The sequence below is a fragment of the Callorhinchus milii genome, unplaced genomic scaffold (genome assembly GCF_018977255.1).
Source record: "Callorhinchus milii isolate IMCB2004 unplaced genomic scaffold, IMCB_Cmil_1.0 Scaffold10, whole genome shotgun sequence".
Taxonomy (NCBI): Eukaryota; Metazoa; Chordata; class Chondrichthyes; order Chimaeriformes; family Callorhinchidae; genus Callorhinchus; species Callorhinchus milii.
Window position 1 is genome coordinate 2,338,423 of NW_024704751.1, and position 27,501 is coordinate 2,365,923.

The following is a 27,501-nucleotide window of genomic DNA, read 5'->3' on the forward strand; positions in this document are numbered from 1 at the left end:
TGCGATCAATAAGTCTGTACTGTGGGGGTTGTGGAGGTGAGCCCAGATTCCAGCACTTTGTGGCCATTATCATTATGAAACATTATGTTTCATAATCATACTGGCCACAAAGTGGTGGGAGAGATGGCGATGGACCGATTTCAAGGTTTAATGCTTCAAACAAATGGATGATCAGTTTGATTAGATCACTTCCTCCCGGCAGCTCGACACCAAAGTGTCCAACCCATAAAAGGAATACATAATGGGTCTGAGAGAGAAGCCGATGTCCAGATTGAACAATTTCCAATAATATGTATATGTGGTCGTAATACTAGCCCGCCACCCCTAGATGTCGCTAGTACGTTTCAATAAATAAAATATACTACACCTAAAAAAGAAGCATATTGATTAGATTTGGGATTGTTAGCACCTGTGTATCATAGTAATAATAATCCTTGCATTTGCTCTGGGACGCTATTCTTTCCCTTGGAGTGGCACTGTATAAATATAAAGTTGTTGTTGTTGTATTTGATACAGCACCGTTCAGGATTGGAGGTCTTAAAGCGCTTCACAGGATTTTTTACTGCAAAGTGCAGTGACTGTGTATTTTGCAGGTGGGGCGGGGGTGGCTAATATTCCCTGCGCACAGGAACCTCTAAAATCCATTATTGGGTCATTCGGTAAATTTTATCGTAACAATAATAATCCTTGCATTTAATATAGCGCCTTATCACGTCGTTGGGAAATCTCGAAGCGCCTCACAGGATATACTGTAAAGTGGATTGATTGACTGTGTATTTTGTGGGCTAAACAGGGCAGCCAATTGCGCACAGCAGCGTCCCCACAAACAGTCGTGGATGGAGTGACCACATTTGGGGGTGTGGATGTGTGCGGATGGAGAAGCGGGGAAAAACTTGCAGGGGCGAGATCTGGGGGGGGGGGGGGGGGGGTGCAATCCGGTGTTGGCGGAATCAATTAGCGTTCCTGGATTCCTCCTGTTCTATCTTTAAAACATGAAGTGTAACCTTGGAAAAATGGAACACCGCACACGAGAAATACATCCGAACACCACCCGACTGCAGATCTGTAAAGATCTTTAGCCTTTGTGTGTGTGTGTGTGGGAGGGAAGACAATTGCAAATCTCAGACTGAAGTTACTCTTCAACTTATTTTTTGGGGGCAAAAAAAAGTGAATGTGTGTGTGTGGGGGAGGGGGGGGGGTGAGGTGAGGGGGAGGGGTGGGAGGGGGGAGGTGAGGGGGAGGGGTGGGAGGGGGGAGGATAGAGGAGAGGGAGAGAAATTAAAAATATTTTTTGCATGAGTCTGACAATTCTTAAATCTGCAATTTTCTCCCCCCCCCATCCCCCAAACACTCCCCCCAAACACTCCCCCCCAAACACTCCCCCCCAAACACACACACCCCCCACCACACACAAAATCTCACACCACAGTCACATGGCTGTGTGTGCACAGGTTTCACTGATATTCTCTGCTGCAGAAGCGCTTTTTTTTTCCCCCATAAATTTTAGATGTTGCAGACAGATCGCGCGGAATATTAAAGGGTTGGGGGGTGTTGGAGAACAGCATCTTTCGTGCCTCACTCTCTCTTTTTTCATCCCTCTCTCCCTCCCTCCCTCTCTCACTCTCTCTCTCTCACACACACACACACTCTCTCTCTGTCTCCCTCTCACTCTCTGTCGGATCGATTGAGGCGATTGGATGCTGTTTCAGATTGAATCAGAAGGGATGGGTTGGGGATCAGGGCTGTGCTGGGGGGGGTGGGGGGGGGGACGTTTGACTGAGGGGAGGTGTGTGTGAGTGTGTGAGTGTGTGTGTGAGTGAGTCAGTGAGTGAGTGAGTGAGTGACTGTGTTATGCTCTCTCTCTCTCTCACACACACATCCATCAAACCAGACGTATCCGATCCTCCTTATAAGGAAAAACGTGTTAATTTCTCTCTCTCTTTCTCTCCCCCCCCCCCCCACCCCCCCCACACTCTCTCTCTCTATCTGTCTGTCTTACCTACCCAGGCGCTGTTTGCACGTCAGCCAGTCTCTCCCTCTCTCTCTCTCTCTCCTTTCTCTCTCTCTCTCCTTTGTCTCTCTCTCTCTCTCTCGTTCATCCTTTTCACAGCTCAAATAAAACATTTGACAACAGGGCGATCGCTGGGGCGGGTTGTGTTGTGTTGGGCTGTGTTGTGTTGGGCTGCCTGGCCCTGGCTGGGGAGGGAGGGAGAGAGGGGAGAGAGAGGAGAGAGGTGAGGGTGGTGGGGAAGGAAAGGCAACGTGTGTTACCAGACAAGTAGCCCACAAAGAAAGAAAGAAAACAACAATAACAACAACAATAACAATTATATAATAACAAATCGCACGAAAAGGGAGAGAGAGAGAGAGAGAGAACCCCCCACCTCCCACCCCCCCCCCCCACACACACACACACACACACTGACTGGGGGACTGGTCTGTGCTGTGCACCATTACCTGACACCCAGTCCCCACACACACGCACTCACTCCACTCACGCACTCACTCACTCACTCACGCACTCACTCACTCACGCACTGACTGACTGACTGAGAGAGCGGCTGTGCCCCCCCACCCCCCACCCCCCCACCCCCTGTCTCTCTCGCCGGGTGGAGTGGCTCTCGGGGCGGGCGGGCGGGCGGGCGGGGAGCAGTGCCGGGAGGCTCCGGGCGCTCTTGGACTCACGATGCCGGAGAACTCGCTTTGGATATTTGTGCAACAACAGCAGCAACAGCCACAACAACAACAACAACAACAACAGCAACAGCCGCCCAGGACTTACTGCTGTGTTCGGGGCCGTTTCTGATTCCGTTTCCAGCTCCGGGGTTCGTGTGTTAATTTTTTTTTTGGAGTCGGAAACAGACAACTTTACCCGAGAAAATCCGGAGAAGGGCGAAAATGACCAGAAAAGGTAAGTTGGAACCCCCCCTCTCTCTCTCTCTCTCTCTCTCTCCAACCCCCAACACTTCTGTATTTACTGAGTGCAACTCACCTGTGTTGGTGTTGTTCTTATTATATATAGAGAGAGAGAGAAATATATATATGTGTATATACATATATACATATATATATATACATCGTCGTTTGCTGATTTCCGATGGTTTGTTATCCTCTCTATGATTTGCATCTGATTTCTCAGCGATAAAAAGCGTATTAGACAATACAATATTCGTGTCAGACAATAATCCCGAACACTTATTGAAATAGATCGCCGCATTGCGAGGTCCGCGAGGCTGAGCTTCAGCCCTTTTTTACGGGTGTGGATGGGATTGTACAGTACATTTCGAGGTTTGTCGTTTCATTTGTTGCGTAAAAGAAAAAGGGCTCTCGAGCACAAAAACAAAAAGCCTCGGACTTTTAATGCAAGTTTTCGGAGCCGCGTTTGGCACAGTTTTGGACAGGAGTTGGTTTGGGGCTGAAGAAGATAAAGCACATCGCTGGTGTGTGTGTGTGTGTGTGTGTATATATATATATATCCCCGGGGTTGTGTTTGAGAGCGCTGTCTCATTGTCTGTCTCTGCCTTAATACTCTCCACTCTCTCCTCGTTGCTCTCGTTCTTTTTTTTTGCACATTACAGGTACCTTCTAAACATATCATTGATTTCTCCCCGTTTGGGACTCTTAGTTTATACTCCTTTATCCACCACTCCACACACACACACACACACACACACATATATATATATATAGGTGTGTATTCTGTCCCTGTGATATCTCACAGCTAAATCTTGTCCCCCACATTAACCATATCTTATGAATCGGGAACAAAATAATGAGGGGAAGCGATGGACAAAGAGGGAGAGGATATCTATCTATATATATATATATATAGAGAGAGACATAATCCTCCCCTTCACCTCCTCTCCCCCTTTGTCCCTCGCTCGCTCCCCTCATTATGTTGCCCCCGGATTCCCGAGAGACCCACAGGGAGCTCTGTGAGGGACCAGATATAGCTGTGAGATAACGGAGGGACAGGACGAAGGTCCACTTCAATAGGTATTAGTGTCCATCATGATTTGATGTCTTCCTTACTTTCAAAGTGGGACGAGGAGAGGCAGGTGGGTGCCCCCCCCCATCAATGAACGCCACTCTCCTTTCCTGAAGGGGAAAGCCATCTCTCTTTCCTTGTGCCAACTTCCATCAATAAAAACCGGCACAGCTGTTGTCCTTGTTTTGCCTCAATCGTGGCTCTCTCCAACCCGACACAGTCCCGGCGTTGTGGCCGTTGTGAGCTTCGGGGGTGAGACTCTGTGACTCTCTGTGATTTTTGCTATTCTCTGTTATGGAGCGCCTTCAGTGGCTGTAATCCACTGTAATCCTTAAAGGAACGGATGGAGGGGAGTACAGGTCAGTCTGTGTCTGCTGCCACCCCGCATGCCAACAGCCCCCCGAAAAGCCACCCATCTGTCATCTCCCCCCACGACCCTTTTCTCCCCCTTCCCCTGTTGTGTGTTAGCGCAAAACCGCTCACCTTTGGCAGGAGCTCAGAAGCACAAAAACAAGGCGTGTGTCTGTGTGTGTGTTGTGCATCTTCAGGCAGCGAGTTATAAATAAATAGTTATAATAAATACAGATCTGCCCATGTTAACTCCTTCAGGACACTCCTTCGCTCCTTTACAGTGCTGGGCTGGGGGCTGGACTGGGGGCTGTGCTGTGCTGGGCTGGGGGCTGTGCTGGGCTGGGCTGGCTGGGGCTGTGCTGGGGGCTGTGCTGGGCTGGGGGCTGTGCTGGGCTGGGGGCTGTGCTGGGCTGGGCTGGGGCTGTGCTGGGGCTGTGCTGGGCTGGGCTGGGGGCTGTGCTGGGGGCTGTGCTGTGCTGTGCTGGGGGCTGTGCTGTGCTGGGCTGGGGGCTGTGCTGGGCTGGGTTGGGGGTTGTGCTGTGGTGGGCTGGGGGCTGGGTGCTGTGCTGGGGCTGTGCTGGGTTGGGCTGGGGGCTGTGCTGGGTTGGGCTGGGGGCTGTGCTGGGGCTGGGGGCTGTGCTGGGGGCTGTGCTGGGTTGGGCTGTGCTGGGCTGGGGTCTGGGGGCTGTGCTGGGTTGGGGGCTGTGCTGGGGGCTGTGCTGGGCTGGGTCTGGGGCTGTGCTGGGCTGGGGGCTGTGCTGGGTGGGGGCTGTGGGCTGGGGGCTGTGCTGGGTTGGGCTGGGCTGGGGGCTGTGCTGGGCTGGGGGCTGTGCTGTGCTGGGTTGGGGGCTGTGCTGTGCTGGGGGCTGGGAGCTGTGCTGTGCTGTGCTGTGCTGGGTTGGGGGCTGTGCTGGGTTGGGGGCTGTGCTGGGTTGGGTTGGGTTGGGAGAGAGAATCAAACCTCCCTGAACTCACTCACTGACATCTCTTCCAGCGATATCTCTTATCTCTTCTCTTCCAGAGATAAGAGGTTTTCTATCTCGTATCAGTAGAGATGAGAAGGAAAGTGATAACAGATCGGAACAAGGACGGGCAGAGCTCTCACATTAGGGTCGTGAAAGGTGTTGTCGAGCTTTGTTTAAGTGGGTCATTAACCTTTTTGGTGTTCCTGGTTTTGGGGTAAAACTGCTCAGTTCAAACCAGAGCCGCGTTAACTCTCTCTCACATCGCGAATAAAACGCCCCTGAAAGAGGAGGTGAGACTGGAGTTCCAGTGTGGGTTTTTTACACCCTCAAGAATTTTTAAAAAAGAAATAAAATCGATTCCCCTCCATGGGAAAATCGGTTATGGAAATTAGTTCCCAATCGATTTGTTTTTGATCAACGATGCCATCTCTTTACACACACAGTTAAATCGCGAGTGATGGTCTAACACTGATAATGAGCGAAGAACTTGAGCTCTACATTACACCAAAGCAAAAAAATATATATTATATATATATGTGTGTGTATAGACTTCTTAACACAGTCCCGAAATGTAATTATTCGGTGGGAAGGGGCTTCGTTGGTCACCAGCAGTGAGAATATTTACAGCCCCTCTTCAATCGGAGTGAAAATAATACATTAAAACCTCTTATTTCTGACACCGAGGAACCTCATCAGCACAAACTCCGTGAACCACTTTCCTACCCCGTTCGTATGTTCATCCTCAACCCCAACTGCCGTGGGGTTTCCATTCAGACGCGTCCGTTTCTCAGCAGCTTTTTACCATAAAGAATAGGGTTTTGAAAAAAAAACGAGGAGATTTTTTTTTAAAAAAAATAATTAAAACGAAGGAGTCCGATCCTAATTGCACTCAAGCCCCGATCAGATCAATACATGCACCGTTATGCACGATAGAGAATGGAGGTATCTGCTTTAGGGGGTAAAACAAAATCCCAGGTTGGAATTCAGAACATTGCATGCACACAAACCTGTGTACAGAAATCTGATATAACTGTCGGACCTGGAGAGCAAACAGCACTGGATTACTGGAGAACTGGTTTATGATCAGGAATTGGGTATAAAATGAACTGTTGTGGAGACGCACAGCAAAAAAAAAACCAGACAATTGGCCTGGAATGTAAACCCTTTGTGTTCAGCTGCCCAACTGGGGGTTCAGCTGCCCAACTGGGGGTTCAGCTGCCCAACTGGGGGTTCAGCTGCCCAACTGGGTGCTCAGCTGCCCAACTGGGGGTTCAGCTGCCCAACTGGGGGTTCAGCTGCCCAACTGGGGGTTCAGCTGCCCAACTGGGGGTTCAGCTGCCCAACTGGGGGTTCAGCTGCCCAACTGGGGGTTCAGCTGCCCAACTGGGTGTTCAGCTGCCCAACTGGGGGCTCAGCTGCCCAACTGGGAGTTCAGCTGCCCAACTGGGTGTTCAGCTGCCCAACTGGGTGCTCAGCTGCCCAACTGGGGGTTCAGCTGCCCAACTGGGTGCTCAGCTGCCCAACTGGGGGTTCAGCTGCCCAACTGGGTGCTCAGCTGCCCAACTGGGTGCTCAGCTGCCCAACTGGGGGTTCAGCTGCCCAACTGGGTGCTCAGCTGCCCAACTGTGATCAGATGAAAGTTCTGATCAGATCCAATCAATTTCAGCAGGTCCAGAAACTCGTTTCTCCTTCTCTGTGCTTGGTTGTCAGTAAGCCTGAAGAAAACATACACACCATCTTAGGATATGGTGAAGTCAGCAGGTTTAACAGACAGACGCAAGGCAGTCCTTGAACTACATAGAATTACCTAGAGTGGTAAGGCAGAGAGACAGGCCATTCAGCCCAATTAGTCTACGCCAGTGTTTATAATCCACCCCTCGTATTTCCCTCTCTACTGAACCCACCTCCATTTAGTAACCTCTCATATATGCATCAAGTAAATACTTTGATGCTTCTTACTTCAATCAGTGAGTTCCACATTCTCACCACCCTCTGCATAAAAAAGTTCCTCTTACAGGCATTAAATTAAAAGGCTCTGATGACATTAAGAAACCCTAGAAATTGGGGAGAAACCTTAGGCAAGTTTCCTTACTCAACACGCCCTGTTTATGTAACAGTAAGTAGGAACCCAGTTATTAGTCATTTGGCGGATCCCTTTCCGGGCTAATAATTCCTCCAATCCATGTCACTCAATCCACGACTGTTTGTGGGACACTGCTGGGCGCAATTGGCTGCTGCGTTTCGCCCATAAAAAATACAGTCAATTTGCCTTACAGTATATTTTGTGAAGTGCTTTGAGATGTCTCGAAGACATGGTAAGGCGCTATATCAAATGCAAGAATTATTATTATTATAGAAACATAAGAACAAAATCTGAGTTGTCTTTCAACAACGCCAGAGCCCCAACATTCACACACAGCCTTGTCTCTCATTGCCACCATTTCTAAAACGTATACTGTACTGAATATATCTCATGCAGTGTCTGTCTAACTAGCTTGTCTATTTTTGGTTAAGCAGAGCTGAGTCAATTGCTGATGATGATTGTTGTTTTTTGGTGTGGTATTTATTGTTTTCCTGCCATTGGGAAGTGATGTTGGCGGATGATGCAGGAGATGAATAATACAGCCAAGGTGTGAGGATGAGCACAGCCTCACGTGGATGGATCTTTTGTAACCCCCAAAATTATGTGGCAGCAAAGTGCAAAAGATCTAGAGTAACAATCCCAAGACAATGTGGATAAATGTAACACACCAGTGAGGTATAATGTGTAAAATGGTGTACATGTTTTTGACGTGATGGTACAATCCATGTCGTATAAGCTATTAAGTGATACATACTCGCCCTTATCATTAGCACTAAAATTACAAACCGGTATTATAATATAATAATAATATGTGGTGTCACATCCCTATCCAACTTGTTTCAACTGAGATTAAAAACAGAAGTCGCTGGGAACACACAGCAAGTCAGGCAGCATCTATGGAGAGAGAAGAGTGAGTTAATGTTTCAGAACTGATGAAAGGCCATTGACCTGAAACGTTAACTCACTTTCCTCTCTCCATAGATGCTGCCTGACCTGCTGAGTGTTTCCCAGCGACTTTGGTTTTTATTTCAGATTTCCAGCGTCTGCAGTATTTTGCCTTTTGTTTCAACTGAGTCCCACCTTCCCCATTGGATAGTGGAAAAGACAACTGAAAGGTGAATTATTATTTCAAATAAAAGTTAAGAGTATAATAAAAAAAATTCTGGCCAGAGTTTGAGTCATTGGTGTAATTAAATTTCCCATTTTCCTGATAATCCCTGTCGTGACTATATATAATCCTTATAATAATATTGTATTTCCCAACATCAATTATAATAATAATCCTTGCATTTGATATAGCGCCTTATCATGTCATCGAGCCGTCTCAAAGTGCTTCGCAGAATATACTGTGAGGTGAATTGACTGTATGATTTGTGGATTTATATGGCATCAATGTAAATGCAAGTTGTTGTTGATCAGTACTGCTCCATTCAGGTGTGCGCTGTGCCTCAACACCAGCCACCCATTGACCTCTCTGCCATACACACCCCGGGGGTGGTGTGGGTGGATACTGTGCTTCAAGACATTTCCACGTTCAGCCAATTTAATGTAAGCAAAGTCTCTCCAAACCTCGGCTTACCAAATTGACCCTCACAGTCAAAATAGAGATCATTATTATTATTACCCCCTCCCCCCCATCCTGCAAATGCTGCAAATCCTAAATAAACTCCAGAATGTGTTGGAAATGTAATGACAAAGTTGAAAGGCGGGTTAATTAATGTCTGAAGTGCCTGAAATAACAAAGGAGCACATCCGACAACAACAACAACGTCGAGAAAAGATAACTTGAGCTATTTTCGGATGTGCTTGACTCTCTGTGTGTTTTGCAGCATAGTCTTGTTTTTATCATATATATATATCTTCCCATATATATATATATGTGTGTCGGTGGAAGGGAAGGGACTGAATATGTCTCAGAGATGAATGAAGGACATGGCGCTACCACTGAATGAATCTTTCCCAATGAGGACCAGCTCATCTCGGAGTGAGAGAGTTTCCCCCACCCCCCAAATCCGCTTCAGTAGAGGAGCTCCCAGACTGACTGTCCTAACATTAAAATCTTATTATTATTATCATTATTCACTGAATTAGGTCAACCCCCTTGGGTTTTCCATCCGGAAAATACACTTTTGTGAAAGTGCTGCAAGGCAATTCATGATTGGGAGCTGTAAATACAGAAAGGGGTTAAAGTAAGTGAATAATAATAATAATCCTTGAATGATTAGTCACCTCGCTCCTTCCCCCACACCATCAGCCTTACCTGTGTACAGTTATTTATAGATATGTTGCTATGTCACATTAGGGTAAGGTTATTATTGTTGTTTGTAAGGGTAATTATTATTATTATTATTACAACACCGGAAAATATTTTTTACAAGATAAAGATTATTATTATTATAGGGTAAGAGTTATCATTATAATAAGGACAAAGATTATCACAACAATATACTTTACAGCGTGTTCCGTGAAGCGCGTTGAGACGCCTCGAAGATGTGATAAGGCGCTGTATCAAATGCCAGGATTATTGTTGCTAGGATTTTTCTTATACCAACAACAACTTGCATTTATATAGCGCCCCAGAGCGCTGCTATGATGATGATGATGATGAGAATAAGGATTGCGAGGACCCCAGACCCTTTTCCAAACCGGAAAATTGGCAGTTTCATCACAAAATTGATCTTTTACTCCCCAAAAACTCGGTGGTCCACAAGGATTTCTCCCATTGGCAAATAGCAGAAGCGCCCAGGACAGAATATCAACGGCTTAAGAGCAAAGAGAGGGAAACATCTATAGGAACGCAGATGTGTTTGGTTTTTTTTTTAAATCACGATTTTGGCTTAAATGGTTCAAAGACCGATTTTAAGCTAAATTTGCCACCTCCTTCAACCGCGCCCCCGGCTCCCCCTTTCAAGGCGGTCACTTGCCTCTTCTTTGGAGGCAATTAGGACATCTTTTCTGATCCCCTCCTCTAGTCACCAAACGCCTCGATTAAACGTCTTTGAGGGTGGGGGGGGGGGGGGGGGGGGGGGGGATTTTATTTCAACTTTGAGCATTTAAAAACAATGTATGTTGAATTTTCTAACCTGATTACAGGGCGAGGCAGATATATGGCAGATTGTGTGTTGGGTTGGGGTCGTGGTGGTGGTGGTGGGGGGAGAAATAGAAAGGTTCCAGAATGCGTTCCATCACTCCAGGCTTAAGTGCCACAAATATATGTAGTAATGGCACGAAACCATCGCTTGTTGTGCTCGCTCCTATCATTTGGGGACACTGCGAGCGATGGAGGTAAAAATAATGCATTAGTTATAACAAGGCAAGTTTCGACAAGGCATAAAATGAAGGGAAAATCTTCATGGGAAAATGTAATAGAGAGAGGGGTGATATCTGCACAGCTGCCTCATGGCACGATTCCCCAACCCTTTAACAAAATAAAGGGTGATAATATAATTATTTCGGAAGGGAAAATGCGACCAGGGTGGATGTAAACAGCCATTTGTTATTGTTACTGCCTAATAAAGGAACACTTTCAACCACGCTTTAAAGAGGCTGGTGGGGGAGTTGTGATGTTTGTAACATAAGGGAAGTTTTCTGAAAGATATTCGCTCCCCGAGTGTGATCAGGCTGAATTTATTCCTTATTTATTAGAGGATGGTCTTGATGAACGTACTGACCTCTTCCCCACTGTTCTGATTACTTTTGAAGGCTGGAGTAAATGATAAAGGCAGTGATCTGTCGCAGGGAGAGAGAGAGAGACAGAGAGAGAGACAGAGAGGAGGGGTAAAAATAGCACAAACAGTGCCTGCTATTCTCCTCTGACTGCTTTTATTTGGGGTTTGAAGTGTTGCACATGCGGTACTCAGGTGACCTCCTAATTTTCCATTCTTAAAAAAAAATCGATCCTCACACAATGCAATAATCGACATCAAGACAGATCACCCAATGATTCCTGTCTGCATTAAATTCCCATTTTTTAAAAAAAAACACACACACGCCTCTTTCCAGTTATTTTCTTTTGTGTGGAATTTCTTATCGGTGCTCTGGTTTGGCTGTGCCCCCCCCCCCAAAAAAAACACACGATTAGATAAATTACCTAGAAATAAGTTGGGTGTGTGTTTGGAGGGGGTGTGGGTGGGGGGGGGGGGGGAGAGTGCTCAAAGATGAAAGAAAGAGTTTGCAAAGGGAAGGGGATGCGGATGGAGACTGCGTCCTGGTTTGAGATTTTTTCCTCCAGTTTAGTTTGTAGGAGAGAGCTGTATGTAGGTCACACACACACACACACACACACAGGATGCAGTCTCTAGAGCTAACTTGAGAATCAGATCAGAATTCTTAGAACTATAGCTCTCGCTGCAGATGTGCTGAAAATCTGCTGTTTTTTTTTCAGAGAGCCAGTGATATTTTTTCTTCTCTCTCCACCCCCCCCACCACCAATCCCATCCTGTCATCTCAAAACGCAGTGCTCTCCAGCAAAAACAGCATCGAGCAGAGAGATGTTTAAGCGATGCAGTGGTTTAATAAGTAAGACACACACACACTCAGTCACTGCACCCCAGTACCTGGGGTAGAACCCGCAGAATGATAATACACATTCGCCTTTATCCTCTGAAAACCCTTCACCTTTGTCACCTTCCCAACACAACACCCCCCACACACACACAAAACTGCAGGTGGACAAAAATAAGCAGACCACCTGAAATGGGATTGGTACCCACACACACTCACTCACTCACCTGGATAATGTGAGAGAAGAGAACACCTTCTCCTTTGCTCCCTGCCTTTAAACAATTAACGTGGGTTAATTTGTTTTTTTTATACATATAAATTCCCAATGACCTGTGTGGACCGTGTGATTTTACCTGATGTTTGTTTGTTTGTTTCACAAGCCAATTCCAGTTGTTGATTTCTTTTTTGGTGGGGTGTAGGATGGGGGGGGGAAAAAAATCTGTATTTCATCTTAAAAACTATGGGTGTTATGGAGATGGCATGCTTTTTTAATGTAAAGGCTGCAATGCACCTTAAAATAAACGCAGTATTTCTTCAGGGATATATATTTATACTGTGTGCACGTTGCACGCCCGCCCATAGGCCATTTGGCCCCATTCTAGAGGCAATCATTCCCACACCCTGCAATGTTTTTACCAGCCAAGAACAATTCCTCTCTCCAGAAAGGTTCCAGGTACCCAACTGCCTCAAGATGGGCTCCACGTTTCTGTAATTAACCGGTCTAGCCCTGTTGCCTCTCTCCAGCAGCACATAAGCTTAAGGGAGTTAGTGTCTACATGATAATAATTTTTAATAAAATCCACGAAGAAATTATGTTCACTCATCCAAATCGATATAATTAACCCCGCAGCTGAAGTCTAGCTGCTTTACTTTAAGGTAAAAGCTCCGCGCTCCCCTCATTCCCTCCCTCTCTCTAAAGATGCTATATTTGAAAAGAGAAACGATTTCTCTCTCCCAGTGCCCTGGCCAATAAATTCCCCCAGATAAAACTGGTCACTCGCTTCATGGCTGTTTGTGGGACGCTGCTGTGCGCACACTGGCTACTGCGTTTTGCCCACAAAATACACAATTGAATCCACTTTACAGTATATCCTGTGAAGCGCTTTGAGACGTCTCAACGACGTGATAAGGCACTGTATCAAATGCAAGGATTATTATTATTTATTATAATTGATGTTGGAAAATACGGTATGTCGCAGGCTCCAGTCTCATTCAGTAACTCATTCAACGACAACAACAACAACTTGCATTTATTTTGCACCCTTCACACCAGGCGGCGTCTCAAAGTGTTTGTTCCAAGCCAACGTGTGTGTGAGCCCAGAGCATTGCAGTGGCTCCCAATTCTCTTCTCCCTCATTTTTTATTTTGTATCCGATGCAGCGCCTTTCACTTCTCAAGGATATACCGTGAAGTGTAGTGACTGCGTATTTTGTAGGCGAATGTGGCAGCTAATTGGCACACAGCAATTAGCTTAAGAGTAACTAAGTAACTGAGTCTCTCCCTCAGTCTCACAGGCAACCATGAAGTGAAAGACTCATTTTATTTGGGAGTCATTGGTCAGGGCACCGAGTGAAACTCCCTTCTCTTTTCGAATAGGAGCTTCAACATCCACCCAAACAGGTAGACTGGAACTTGGTTTAGAGTCTTGTATGGAGGACAGCACCTCCAACACTGCAGCTGTGACAGCCCATTTGTTTGAACTCATTTGTTTGAGTTCAAATTTCCCAACATGGGGCATGAACCCACAACCTCCTTTCTCAGAGACAAGAGTGCTACCAATTGTGCCATGCTGATACTTTTCAAATGCAAACGAAAGCACACATACACACATCCCAAGGTGAATCACCAGCTAACAATCAGGAATAAGAGTCCTGGTTCATTCTTTAGCTTCTCCAGCCCAAGATCATTAGGCTATTTGTAGTTCCCCAGCCAGTACCCCAGCTAAGATACGTTGAGGGCAGGAATGGAAACTGCAACTTTCTGGTCTAAGTAGCTCTGCATTGCCCTGAATGGTGCCTTCACCAACAATGTTGGAGCTATTTTTCTTGTGTGAAATCAGACAGTGAATGTTGGTAGGAAATTCAATCTTGGGGTATCACTGCTGGGCCTAATGATGTGGGACACTGAATCATGATCAGTAATTTAACCCCTCTATTGGTTACTCACTGCACTCTCTAACTGAGCCAGTGAGATCTGGTACCTCATCCAAGACCAGGGATTGAGCCTGGAACCATTCTGGTCTGAATGCCCGTTTCATACCAACTGATGTTAGCATTCTGAACTTCATCTACACAATATAGTTACTACACTTTACAATAAATCTTATGAAGTGCTTTGAGATGACCTCCTTAAATGAAAGGCACTATGCCAAATGCAAGGATTATTATTATATTTTATTACCTTTGGGGTTTCAGGAAGATATACGAGAAGATTGTGAGTCGGATGATACCTATATTAAGGTTGATATTTATACAGAGGATAGCTGGAATGTAGAATTTTTAATCTTTAACTGTTGTTACAGCAGAGTCCAGAAATTCCTTTAAAAGCGAATTGAATGATTCTGTAGGTGCTTAAAAAAGGAATGGGGAGCAAGCAGGAGAATGAGATTAGATCAGCTGGTTCACGTGAACAGAAATGTCTGCTCAGACCCGATGGGCCAAACTTTCAGTTTTTCTCTTTATTCACAGTCTTTCTGTGCTGTAATACCCTTCAATGTTGTTTAGTCCATGGAGGCAAAGAGCTTGATCAGCTGAATGTCCTTTGTTGGGAGGGGGGGTCTATACATTCTTGGGCTTTTGTTACACAGGAGTCAGGTTGGCTCAACCATTTGGTCAGTCAGTGTCATCACCGTTGCTTAACAGTCTCCAAACCAAGCTGAGAATTCCATGCATCCCACCTACACACAGAAATCCTAGAGATAGATTGTTGGAATGACATGTGCACCCTCTCTTTGGAGGGATGCATCCTGCTGACCTAATTCTGGAAAACGTTAGGTGCAGATTGGCAATCTTGGGGATTCGAGAGGGTGCGTTGGGGTACTGCTGGAGTCTAACCAGTTAAAACTGCTTAGTTGCAGCTCTGAACATGCCTGTGAGAACGTAGACGTCTGTAAGCCGTTAGGGCTGTCTAAAGAAATGCCAAACGTATGCATTCTGGTGCTAAGGTACAGTTTTTTTTATTGCTTTGAACACTGCTATTCTTAAATATTGACTTTTTTCTGAAAAAAAACGCACAGCTTGAAAAATCTGTTAAACTGGAAAATCTGTGCGGCTTATTCTTCAAAGTACTGGTGATAGGTTTAAGATGCATTTCCCGTAGATCTATCCTAGCAAAGTAAAGCTCATTATTTACATAAAGGAATAGGCTGCATCTTTACATTCAAGTCTGAAATAAAACTTGAATTGAAAAGCAGTGGGCTCCCTTGATGGATCAATGAGTAAATTCACCTCCCAGGGTGAAACAGAGATATTCATACGGGAAAGAATTGAGTTCAAATCACAGTACGTATTGAGATAGCTGATCCGAAGCCGGGTTATGGTAGGGTCACAGTTGTTCTCTTTATTCCCAGGCTTTGGTGGGGAGGGAGGGAGAGAGGAGGTAATCAGTCCTTCTTCTGATCACTATCCTGTGAGCCCCCACCTGCTGCACTTGTATGAATAGGATTTGGCTTAGCTCTGGAACCCACCCCCCACTTCCCTCCAATAGATAAAAAGCTTACTGACACTCGCTGTCTAGGCTCACGCATAAAAAACGTCCGTTTGGGTGAGATACAACTATAATAATATCACGAATAATCCTTGGATGTGATGCATTGCCTATATTGTCAATGTCTCAAAACACTTCACAGGTAATTGCTGTCAAGTGTAGTGACAGACGGTTGAGAAGGGGAGAACATTTGTAGAATAAAATGGGTGGAAATGATATAAACAGATAGACAAGTTAAATCCTAGATCTGCATTTCTGGTTATGCATTCTCATACCATAATCCTTGTGTTGCCTTGAAACAGGATTGATAGAAAAATAATCATGCATCATACAGTAAATGGGGTCGAGTTAGAAATGAGCTTGTGACTGAATTGACAAATGCCGTAGTTATTTACATAAAGGAAATAATTCATATTTAATTAAGGATAAATCTGTTATTTATGGTTTTAAATAGCAAAATAGACAATTTATGTCCAAACGAATTACACAATTCATTCAGTTGAAACATCCATTCCAGAAGAAAATGGATGGTAGCTACCTCCTTGTGAATTATATATACGGTAGAATAGCACACAGTCTGGAGTGTGCAACATGACATTAACGTTGTAAACTACAAACTTGCATAATGAACAGGCTTAACCAGAGCTCATATGTCACATATGTGCAACACTACATCATACTATACATATTTATATATAAAACACTATTTATTCTACGAATTATTGTGTGTCAGCCTAGCGCAGTGGTAGCTCTCTCACCTCTGTCAGAAGGTGTGGGTTTAAACACTGCACTGGGACTTGGAATCACATTGTCTAAGTTGACACCCCAGTGCTGAGGGGGTGTGTTACATTGTTGGAGGTGCCGGCTTCGGTGAACGTTAAAGATCCCATGGCACTATTCGAAAAGAGAAGGAAGTTTCTCCTGGTGTCCTGGCCAACAATTCCCCATATAACATTGGTCACTTACTCCATGGCTGTTTGTGGAACATTGCTGTGTGCAACTGGCTGTTGTGTTTCACCCACAAAATAAACAGTCACTCCACTTTATAGTATATCCTGTGAAGCACTTTGAGACATCTCGATGAGGTGATAAGGTGCTATATCAAATGCAAGGATTATTATTTATAATATTCATTCAAATGTAGGAATTTCTTGGAATATTTTCATTTCCAAAAAGGGACTTAATTTACTGTAATTTCATAGGTTACACCTGTGCGCCAAGTGATCTGAGCAGTGTCCATTTCAATGCACGTAAGAGGATTATTTTCAGATTCAGGTGGCAATAAATATAGGCACATACGAAAACAGGAGGAGGCCATTCAGCCCATCGAGCCTGTTCCACCAGTTTATTAGATCTGGTCAGATCCTTGTGCACCAGTGCATTGCTCTTTTGCCCTATGCTGTTAAATGCCTCTATATCTGACTGTCTCTCTATTAAACACCTCGATTGATTCTGTCTCCACAGCTTTTTGGGGCAGAGCGTTCCATATATTCACAATCCTCAGTGTGAAAGCGAATAATCCTTGCATTTGCATTTTGAATGCTTCCTGACCTCAGTTCTAACTGTCTTAGTTCTGAGGCTAAGCCCCCTTATAATGGATCGCTCCATCCAAAGATCACTAACATGTCAATTCCTTTCATTTTTTATAATACCTCAATCAAATCACCCTTAACCTCCTCTGCTACAAGAAATACAATCCCAGTCTATCCAGCCTCTCTCATCATTGATAAGCCCCTTCAGACTAGTCAATTGTGCCTTTTATCTGGTCAAGGTTTGTTATTGTAGTTTAGGTTTGTTGTCTGGGTTTGCTTTTAATTGAGTTTGCAAACTTTCCTTTACTTCGTTTTCTCTATCATGGTGATGTGTTTCCATTGGTATTTGAATGCAGTGAGAGAGTTAGGAGCTGAAGCAACAACAACAACTTGCATTTATATAGCACCCTTCATGCGGGGTAGCGTCCCGGAGCGCTTAAATGAGTCTAGTGTTATTCCTGACATTGATTTGGTGGCAACATCGCTAATCTTGCACATTGTGCAGAAAATATTGGTGGATAGATCTGATTCCCAGCAAATAATCTCATTGAATGTCATCGTTAACCATGAGAGTGAAGAGTGCTCTCTCTGTCATTTGAATCCTCAGATGAGATGTCATCATAATCACTTGCACCATACGAGCAGTGTTAATTTCGTCAGCTGTGACATAATCCCCCAGGATTTAAACGTGTGCAGTCATCAATGCAAGATTGAAGTAGTTTAACCTGCAGTGGATCGCTAGAAATTATTACTTTCTACATTATACAAAAGAGCAGGCTGCTAATTCCCATCTAATTTTGGTTTGAAAGTAGGAAATAATTCCCCTGTTATATTCTTCAGTCAATCACAGGATAAACTCAGCACTGATTATATTGGAACTGCCTGTTACTTTTCACTCAATGGGATTTCAGCCTCTTGGTTTTATTTCCCCCTTTCCAGAGGGGGTCACTGGATAACATGGGTGACAGCTCTCCTGTGATTGATTGGATTCTGGAGCAGAAACGCTGGCTGTTTTTTCCCTCCATAGCCTAATGGTACTGAGGCTATTTGTGGCATGAATATTGTAACTCAGTACTGACCAGCGATCAAACTTGGGATCTTCCTGGTCTGTACACCTCAGTTCCACACAACTAAGCCATCGGAAGCAACCTAGGAACAGGATTGGCCACTTAGCCCCTCGAGCCTATTCTATTTGATCATGGCTGATCTATATCTCAACTCCAATTATCTGCCTTTGCTCTATATCCCTTGATACCCTTACCTAACAAAAATCTATCCACCTCAGTCGGACTTTAACTGCAGTTAACGTTTTCATTTCACTGAGAGGAACATATGTTTTTAAAGGGTGTCAGAAAGTGAGTTGATTTAATCTCAGCATTTCACAAGATCACAAGATGGGTTCCGAGGAAGAGGACCCCTCGCCCAATTTGATCTCATTCTTCTAGTAAGCCCAATCTACTATCTCCCCCCCCCCCCATTACAGCATTATGCTGTTTTTTAAATGAGTCCAGTGTCTGGCTACAAAACATAGCCATTAGTTTGGATTTGATGACCTCTGACCCCATCGATCACATTGAGTAGAGTCAAAAGGAAAAGAAAGGTGGTTCCATCACAATAGCAAATACTTTCAGTTTCACTCTGTTGCCACAGGCTATCACAATGGAATTTCAATCCCTTTTGAGGCTAAAACTCTCTTTCTGTGTGCGCATGTCTCTTTTTCGTTCCTTCTCTCTCCCCCTTGCTGCAACTTTCTTTCTCTCTTAATGATTTTTCTCGATCTCCATATCAAACTATCTCTTTCACTGACTCTCACACTACACTGTTATAGACATTCCTGCTCCTGGCAAAATAAATTCCCACTGTGTGCATGCATGCAAGGTTATTGAGGATATTACGTTGGGTAAATAATGGGGTTAAAAACTGAGCAGGGAGGGTGGGAAAAGGAGGAGAGGGGTTGGCTCTAGGCATGATCAAAGAGGTAGGTTTTCAGGAGGGTTTTAAAGGTTGATAAAAAAGGGTGAGGCGGAGAGATTTAGTGAGTTCCAGAGGGTAGAGGCATAGTGGCTGAAGATTTGACCCCCAAAGGTGAGATGAAGAGTGTAGAACACATAGAAGACCCAAGTGTGTTGAGTGCAGGGGACAAGATAATAATAATAATAATCCTTGCATTTGATATAGCGCTTTTTCACGTCTTCTCGACATCTCAAAGCACTTCACAGAATATACTGTAAAGTGAATTGACCGTATATTTGTGGGCGAAACGCGGCAGGCAATTGCACACAGCAGTGTCCCACAAACAGTCTTGGATTGAAAATGACCAATTTATTATTGTTTTGTTTTTTGGAGGTATTATTATTAGGCGTGTGGAGTAAGGAAACTTGCCCAAGGTTTCTCCCTGCCTGGAATTGAACCCAGGTGGCTCGCTTGCAAGATCATAGAGGTAGAGCAGGGAGAGAGTGCGTAGCGATTTGTAGGTGAGAAACATAGGAGTAGGCCATTCAGCCCCTCGAGCCTGTTCCGCCATTCTATAAATTCATGGCTGATTAGTACCTCAACTCCAATTAGCCGCCCTTGCCCCATATTCCTTAATATCCTGACCTAACAAATATCTATCCACCTCAGTCTTAAAAATATGAATGGATCCAGCGTCCACAGCCTTTTGGGGGAGAGAGTTCCAGATTTCCACTACCCATTGGGTGCAAAACTGCCTCCTGATTTCACTCCTAAATGGCTTAGCTCTAATTTTAAAATTATTCCCCCTTATTCTCGATTCCCCCACTAGAGGGAATAGTTTCTCTGTAGTTACCCTATCGAATCCTTTTATTATTTTAAAAACCTCAATCGGTTCACCCCTCAAACTTTCAAATTCAAGGGAATAGAGAGTGAGGATCTTGAGAGCAGTGGCATCTGTCGCAATAACCAATAGAAAGTGTGGGGGAGACTGAACCACTGATTATATTACAGCTGTACAGCACAATCTCAAACGTATTTACACCTGTTTAGGGGTTCTTGCAAATCGACTGACAGACTTTTAGTCTACAATCATCGTAATTTCAGCCCCCCTTTTAGCTATCATTGGCAATGTTTTTATTTTTGCGAGATCGTATTATGTATCATAAAAATAATGGAAGATAAAGGAACATGTGAACGGCTGTAATTTAATCAAGGGGTTCAGAAGTCTTCCATAAACCTGTCATCTGAGCACCGAGATTAAATTACAGCCTTATTACATGCTCCCAATCATCTATAATTCTACATATATATTTTTTTTCCTCACTGGGGTCAATGGCATTGGGAAGGGAGAAGTGTATTGGGAGAGAGATTCTACAGAGGCTACTCCACTTACAGTCTAACTCTATTAACCATGTTAAGCACATAGTCTTCAAGAATCCAAAGTGGCCTTCAATTTCTTTGCACTGAAGTCCTTAAAAGTTTATAATTAATAATCCTTGCATTTGATATAGCGCCTTATTACATCATCAAGACATCTCAAAGAGCTTTGTAGGATTTTTGTTTTTACAGTGAAGAGGTAGTGACTGTGTGGACCATCAATTTCCTCACTGTAATGTCCCACAAACACCTGTGAAGTGAAAGGCCAATTTTACCTGGGGGAGGTGGGGTGGGGTTGGCTGGTCAAGGGGCAGGTCTGAACAGGCTGACAAGCCTTCAATTTTAATCTCCGACAATACAGTGCTTCCCCCAACAGTCAGTCTGTTGAAATGCCAACCTAGGCCATGAGCTCAAAGTGTACTGGGACAGAGGATCTAATTAACAACTGGAGCAAGTTGCCAGGAAAAATGATTGAGGCCAGCGCACTGGACTCGTTTAAGACTCGCAGCTTATTGCTATAATGGGAGGATTGTAGAGTGGGTATTCATGAGAGATCAGGACAGGTGAGACCAAGGACCTTCTTCATTCAAACCAATCTTGTGATTGACAGGTGTGCCACCCGACTCAACAAGTAGCACTCTTGCCTCTTGTGTCAAAAGGTTGTGGGATCAAGTCCCATGTAGGAACTTTGAAATCACCTTGTAGGCTGCCACTCCAATGCAGTGTCAGGTTTGGTCTGTTATCAGAGGTGCCGTCCTTCGGTGAGACATTACACTGAGGTCCCGTCTGTGCTTGTTCAGGTTGAAGATCCCATGTAGCTATTCAAAAAGAGAAAGGAGTTTCTCCTAGTGACCCAGCCAACAATTCCCTAGATAGAGCTAGTCATTCACTTCATGGTTGGTTTGAAACATTGCTATGTGCTAATCAGCTGCCTCATTCACTTAAAAACACAATAATCCCTGTACTTTACAGTATATTCTGTGAAGCGCTTTGAGACGTCCTTGCATGAAGGGCACCAAATCAAACACAAGGATTATAGGAATATAGTGATCTATCTTTATCAATAGTGAACTCCACTCAGTCTCAAACAAGAAGCACTTATTCTGCTCTGTGCGACTGCATCAACATACGTCTGTTCTTGATGTCTATCCCTCCATTTGGATTAGAAAGTGTTACTCTGTCAATTGGTCATCTACCTGCTGGAGAGTAATATAAATTCTCCAAGTTCTTCAGGAAAATTTAAAACCATCATATTAAAGAAACTGAAACAGCTCGTTTGCAAATTAGTTTCTGTACTGCAACATACTTTATGTCTATTGCTCTTAAGTGTGTACTCCAAATAAAGTGCTTAAAAAGCAATTGTGGAAAATTACTTGTACAGCTAATACAAATAGACTGTATTCCCAGATTACGTGAATTCCTCTAGACAGCTACGAATGCAAAGAGAGAAAGCGGGTTTCTAAAATGAAAATTTGATAATAATTAACCATAGCATTGCATCTGCTGAAGACCAACCCTTATTGCTGAGCTTCTGAACCTACTCTGCTCCAGCCTCATTTGTAAAACGCCCACATTAGTGCACAACCACACGCTATATATAAATCTCTGGCAAGTTCTTCCTAATTTCCCGGTAGTGCTGAAGGATATTTATCCCCAGCTTCAATTATTAGTGAAAGAGATTGTTATCATATATTAAAACTAAATTTATTCTGTCCCTCTTCCATTTGTCCTCGTTTTTGTGAGAGTGCGGGTAACCTGTTTCGGCAATCAATGCCAGTCACTAAGTGTGCACAGGCACTGTATCGCTCCCTTTTGCTTCTCTGTGGAGAAGCCTCTATTCAGCACTTCTCAATACAGTTGTGTCATTTTTTGAGTAGGAACAGCTCAAAAGGGGATCAAACCTTCACTCCACGGCACAAAAATTCTGTAGCACCCCATTCGATGCCCTAAATTTTATGTTAAACTGTTAGTAGTACATTTCACTAGGAAGGTTAAGGGAGATTTAATAGGTGTTCAAAATTATGAAGGGTTTTGATAGCGTAGAAAGGAAGAAACTGTTTCCACTGGCGGGTGGGTCAGCAACCAGAGGACACAGATTTAGATAATTGGCAAAAGAACCAAAGCGGAGATGAGGAGAATTTTTTTTCATACAAGAGAGTTGTTATGGTCTGGAATGCACTGCCTGAGAGGGAGGTAGGAACAGATTCAATAACAATTCTCCAAAAGGGAATTAGATAGGTACTTAAAAAGGAAAAATTTGCAGTGGTAAAATGGGAAGTCCTGTAGCTCAGGGGTTAGAGCACTCGCCTCGCAAGCGAGACACCTGGGTTCGATTCCTGGCAGGGCTAAACCTTGGGCAAGTTTCCTTACTCCACACGTCTAATAATAATCCCTCAAGAAAAAAATAATAATTTAGGCACTCAATCAACGACTGTTTGTGGGACCTGCTGTGCGCAATTGGCTGCCGAGTTTCGCTCACAAAATATACAGTCAATTCACTTTACAATATATTCTGTGAAGCACTTTGAGACTTCTAGAAGACATGAAAAGCGCTATTTCAAATGCAAGGATTATTATTGTTGGGAAAGAGTGGGGGAATAGGACTGATTGAGTAGCTCTTTCAAAGAGCTGGCACGATGGGCCGAATGGCATCCTTCTGTGCTGTGATATTCTATGATTCTACGATTTCAGGTTTAAAATATGTAAAAAGATCAGATTACCAGAAAGCCACTTTAATAATTCTGTACCTCACTGTTTACTTTACGTATCCATTAGATGGGATATTCCAGCCTCTTTCCTTATTGACTGTGAGTGTTGTGTTTAATGTTTTTCTGTGTGTGTGTGTGTCCATCTTAAGCTCATGTTTACCATCCTTCTTTTCTTCCGAATCGCTTTTGGTATCCCTGGGAATCACTGAAAATGGTTGAGGCAGAAAACAGTCAGCCTGCCAACACAGATCTGAGCTTCGCCTAGATCCTAGAGTCAGTGCACAGGAGAGCAACAAGGCTGATCCCCAGTGTTAGGTGTGTCAGATGTATTGGCACTGCAACAATTAACCATAGTCGACCCAGAAAAGGCCATCATAAAATGATATCTGCTGTGGTTAACTGCTAAGCAACAAGGCTTATCCCCAGTGTTTGAGGGTTAAGTTACGAGGAAGATCAGGTCTCTTCAGCAACCTTAGAGGAGAACTTGTAGCACCATCGTCAATGCTTAATCAAACAATACAAATGAAACCTGGTAAAATAGTTTCCGATATACCATGCCAGCAGGACAAGAGAGCAAGATTCAGGTTCAAGAAGGGGAAATTTTAAAACATATACCAGGAAGTATTTCTTTTCACACAGAGATTAATTGACAACATTTAGTGCTCAAGGTGTTTGAGGCCAGGACATTTGACATTGAAGCGCTTTGAGACATCTAGAAGGCAAGATAAGGTGCTGTATCAAATGCAAGGATTATTATTATTTAAGATCGTGCAGAATTGTGGAGAATTCTTAATTTCAGTCGCATTTGTGGAAGCTGGTCTTCAACAGTGCTTCAGAAGAACGGGCTTTCAAATAAGACTGGGTGAAAAGAAATCTTCCAAAAAATTCTGTACAACTTGAAATTCAAAGCAGTAATGGTCTTGAGGCTAAGACCATGAGAAAGTTCAGGCTTCTGGTACTTTCCTGGCAGGCAGCGGTATAACTCACTGGGCTACCTGGGAGCTTTTTCTAAAATTTCATTAACTGTAAAAATAATTCTCTTCCCTGCTCTCCAGGTCTGCTGCCCTTAGGTGTTATACACCATTTCTCAGGCAACAGGCCAGCTATCTGACAGCTGAACTGTCACCAGGCATACAGGAGCCTTGCTATTAGAACCAGTCTCGGCCTTTTCCCGTGCTAGGCGAGACGGCTTATTCTGAGCCCAGAATTGCAGGTGTGACCCGCAGTGTTCACGCTCTCAGCTGCAGCACATTGTTGAGCCAATATATACTTTTCAAGCACATTTCCACTGACATGTAATTTGAGGCTCCAGTTCAATACTTTCCAGTTCCCTAAACCTGCAGCGTCCTGTAATTACATTCCGCTGTGCGCGGGTTGGATTCCAAAGCAAAGAAGCTTATGTGTGAAAAAAATTAAAAGCGAATTGCAAATTGCAAACAAAACTTACCCTCAGGTGTTTCACAGAAATCAGAAACGGAGGTCACCCTGTGAGGATGCAAATGAGGCAATTCAGTCGTAAGGCTGACTCACTCTCGCCTCCGAGTCTCGCCTCGCCTCTGAACCCGATTACGGGTTCAATGGGAATTTGAGCTCACAGTCTGGACTGACGTGCTAATACAGCTCCAATGGCCTTTATGTTAAACTAAGGTCCAGCTTACCTGCTCAGGCAGACGTTTAAAGGTACTGTGGCACGATTTGTAAAGAGAAGGGAGTCCTGGCCTACAAGCCCCGAGATAAAATCGGTCATTCACTTACTTCATTGCTGTTTGTGGGAGGGATATTGTTGTGTGCAAATTGTCTGCTCCACTCCCTAAAAAATACACTGTCATGGCTGTGGCTGTTTGTGAGACATTGCTGTGAGCAAACTGGCTACTGCATTTCATTCACCAAAATGTTAAAGTATATCTATCCTGTGAATCACTTTGAAACGTTTCGTCAATTATTACTATTATTCTTCAAATGTCTTTTCCTGATGTCTGACTGTGTCAAAAATACTGTATTCAGCCTTGTTCCCTCCCTTGCCTCCTTCAAGGCACGTCTCAAGACCCTCCTACGACCGTGCTTTTGGCCACCCTCCCTGCTCTCTACCCTCCCTGCTCTCTACCCTCCCTGCTCTCTACCCTCCCTGATTCCACTCCACCCCCACCCCGCTCTGGTCCAAATCCCTGCCTTGGGACATCCTCCTGACATCGAAGGCGCTATAGAAATGAAATTTTGTTTTGTATTGTGATTCCAATTCAACATTTGTGTTTCTCTGATTCCAGGGTGTGGTATCGAGCTGTTCCTAGTTTTGATTGGGTTGGAGCTGCACATTTCAGCTTCTTGTCCCAGAGACTGCGTATGTTACCCTTCTCCTATGACTGTCACCTGTCAGTCTCATGGAATTACCTCCATCCCTGAAGGAATTCCTGAGAACAGCGAGAGAATCTTCCTCCAGAACAACAGGATAACTCTTCTATTAAGGAACACATTCAGCCCATCCACAGTCACCCTTTGGTTGTATTCCAACAACATCACCTTCATCGATCCGGAGGCTTTCCGTGGATTCAGTCTTCTCGAGGAGCTTGATCTCGGGGACAATCGTTACCTGAGATTCCTGGATGCAGAGACCTTTAGTGGCTTGGAGAAGCTTCATGCATTGCACCTCTACCGCTGTGGATTGACCTTTCTGCCCAATGGAATATTTACAGGTCTTCACAACCTGCAGTATCTCTATCTCCAGGAAAACCACATAGAGTATCTCCAGGATGATCTGTTTTTAGAACTAGTCAACCTTACTCAACTTTTCCTGCATGGGAATCGCCTATTGAGTTTGTCCCAGAATACCTTCAGAGGCCTGATCAGTCTTGATCGCCTCCTGCTCCACCAGAACAGGCTTCATTGGGTTAACAAACGGGCGTTTCATGATCTTCGAAGGCTGGCCACCTTGTATTTGTTCAATAATAGCCTGATTTCACTCCCTGGAGAGTGCCTGGCTGAGCTTGGGTCATTGCAGTATCTCAGATTAAATGGCAACCCTTGGGAATGTACCTGTAAATCTCGATCCTTGTGGGACTGGCTTCAGAGGTTTAGGGGATCGAGCTCCAGCGTGCTCTGCGAATCCCCGAAGGAGCTCAAAGGGAAAGATCTAAAGGTCCTCCCCCCTCGGGTCTTTCAGAACTGCACGGGTTCGGAGTTACTCAATCAGATCCGAACTAGCCCCAAACAGCATCCCCATCACACTGGCAAGCAGGGTCTGGAGAATGGTCACCGCTCGCATGTCGGCCCACCTTCCTCGCGGGACATCACCCCAGGACACAGCCTGCCTGGCAAGAACGACACAAGCCACCCTGGCAAATTTCCGGATCACATCGGCAAAACATACCCCACAGAGGCAAATGGCGCACGAAAAAAATCGGCCAACGACATCCACCAGCAGCTCGATGGGATGCGGGGCAGAGATTATTTACCAGACGTCAGCCAGAACGCACAGGGTGTTCCCACATTCCCTCCCAGGCGTCGTACGAAATGTACCCGTCGACCACGGATCGAACCGCCCGGGATCAAAAAGTCACCCTCGGGAGGAGGTAACCCCAGCCCTTGCCCCAGCTCCGGGGCCGTAGTTCTCACTGTCCTGGCGACTTTAATTCTCATAATCCGTTGAAGCCGCCTCTGGTAAATCACAAGGGCAAAAACATTCTAACACTGCCGTCAATCCAGTAGGGACCAAAAAATAAAACAAAAGAAAAAAAAAAATCAAAAAAAAAAGTAAATGTAAAATTACAAGCAATTCTCACTGTTAATATGTGTTTCAGCAAGCCATGGAATTGCTGGATAACTATTCTGCTTTGGACCATTGGAATATAATTGGAATTTGTAAGGATTACAACAGCTCATGTGGGGATGGATTGACAACACAGGACTGCACGACTGTGGGTTCCAGGACTACACTTTGGGCAAGGAAAAAACGCAACTTAAGAGATCAAGTGGAAATTGAATCAAACACTAGAATCAACTTGACATTCCTGCTGCCGACTGTATTTTGCAACAGCCATTTGGGAACTGATATAAAACTCTGGTTTGCACCCATGTTTCCCAGAGAGAATTCGTGTTCCACAAAATTGCATGGTGGTGACCAAAGCAAATGGTGTGGTTCTAGGAGTTTCCGCAAAGATCTGCGTATCTTCCTCTAACCCGAAAGGCTGGGCTTTTTTTCCCCCCAAGCTCCCAGCTGAAGAACGTGCATTGTATATTGCAAGGGATGAACATGGTATAGCCCAGATCTGAATCATCCGCCTACCAAATACTGACGGTTTGGAACCAAGAGATACTTGTATGAAAGATTCATTATGGAATA

The 27,501-nt window shown here is 44.5% G+C and overlaps 1 protein-coding gene across 1 annotated transcript; it reads left to right on the top strand.

Moving 5' to 3' along the window:
- Positions 1-2,630: 2,630 nt before the first annotated feature.
- On the top strand, positions 2,631-26,883 carry rtn4rl1b (reticulon 4 receptor-like 1b). The gene is made up of 2 exons (XM_042338836.1): positions 2,631-2,911; positions 25,430-26,883. Exons 1-2 carry the CDS (start codon positions 2,899-2,901, stop codon positions 26,806-26,808), a joined length of 1,392 nt encoding a protein of 463 aa, XP_042194770.1. The 5' UTR covers positions 2,631-2,898; the 3' UTR covers positions 26,809-26,883.
- The last annotated feature ends 618 nt before the right edge of the window (positions 26,884-27,501 follow it).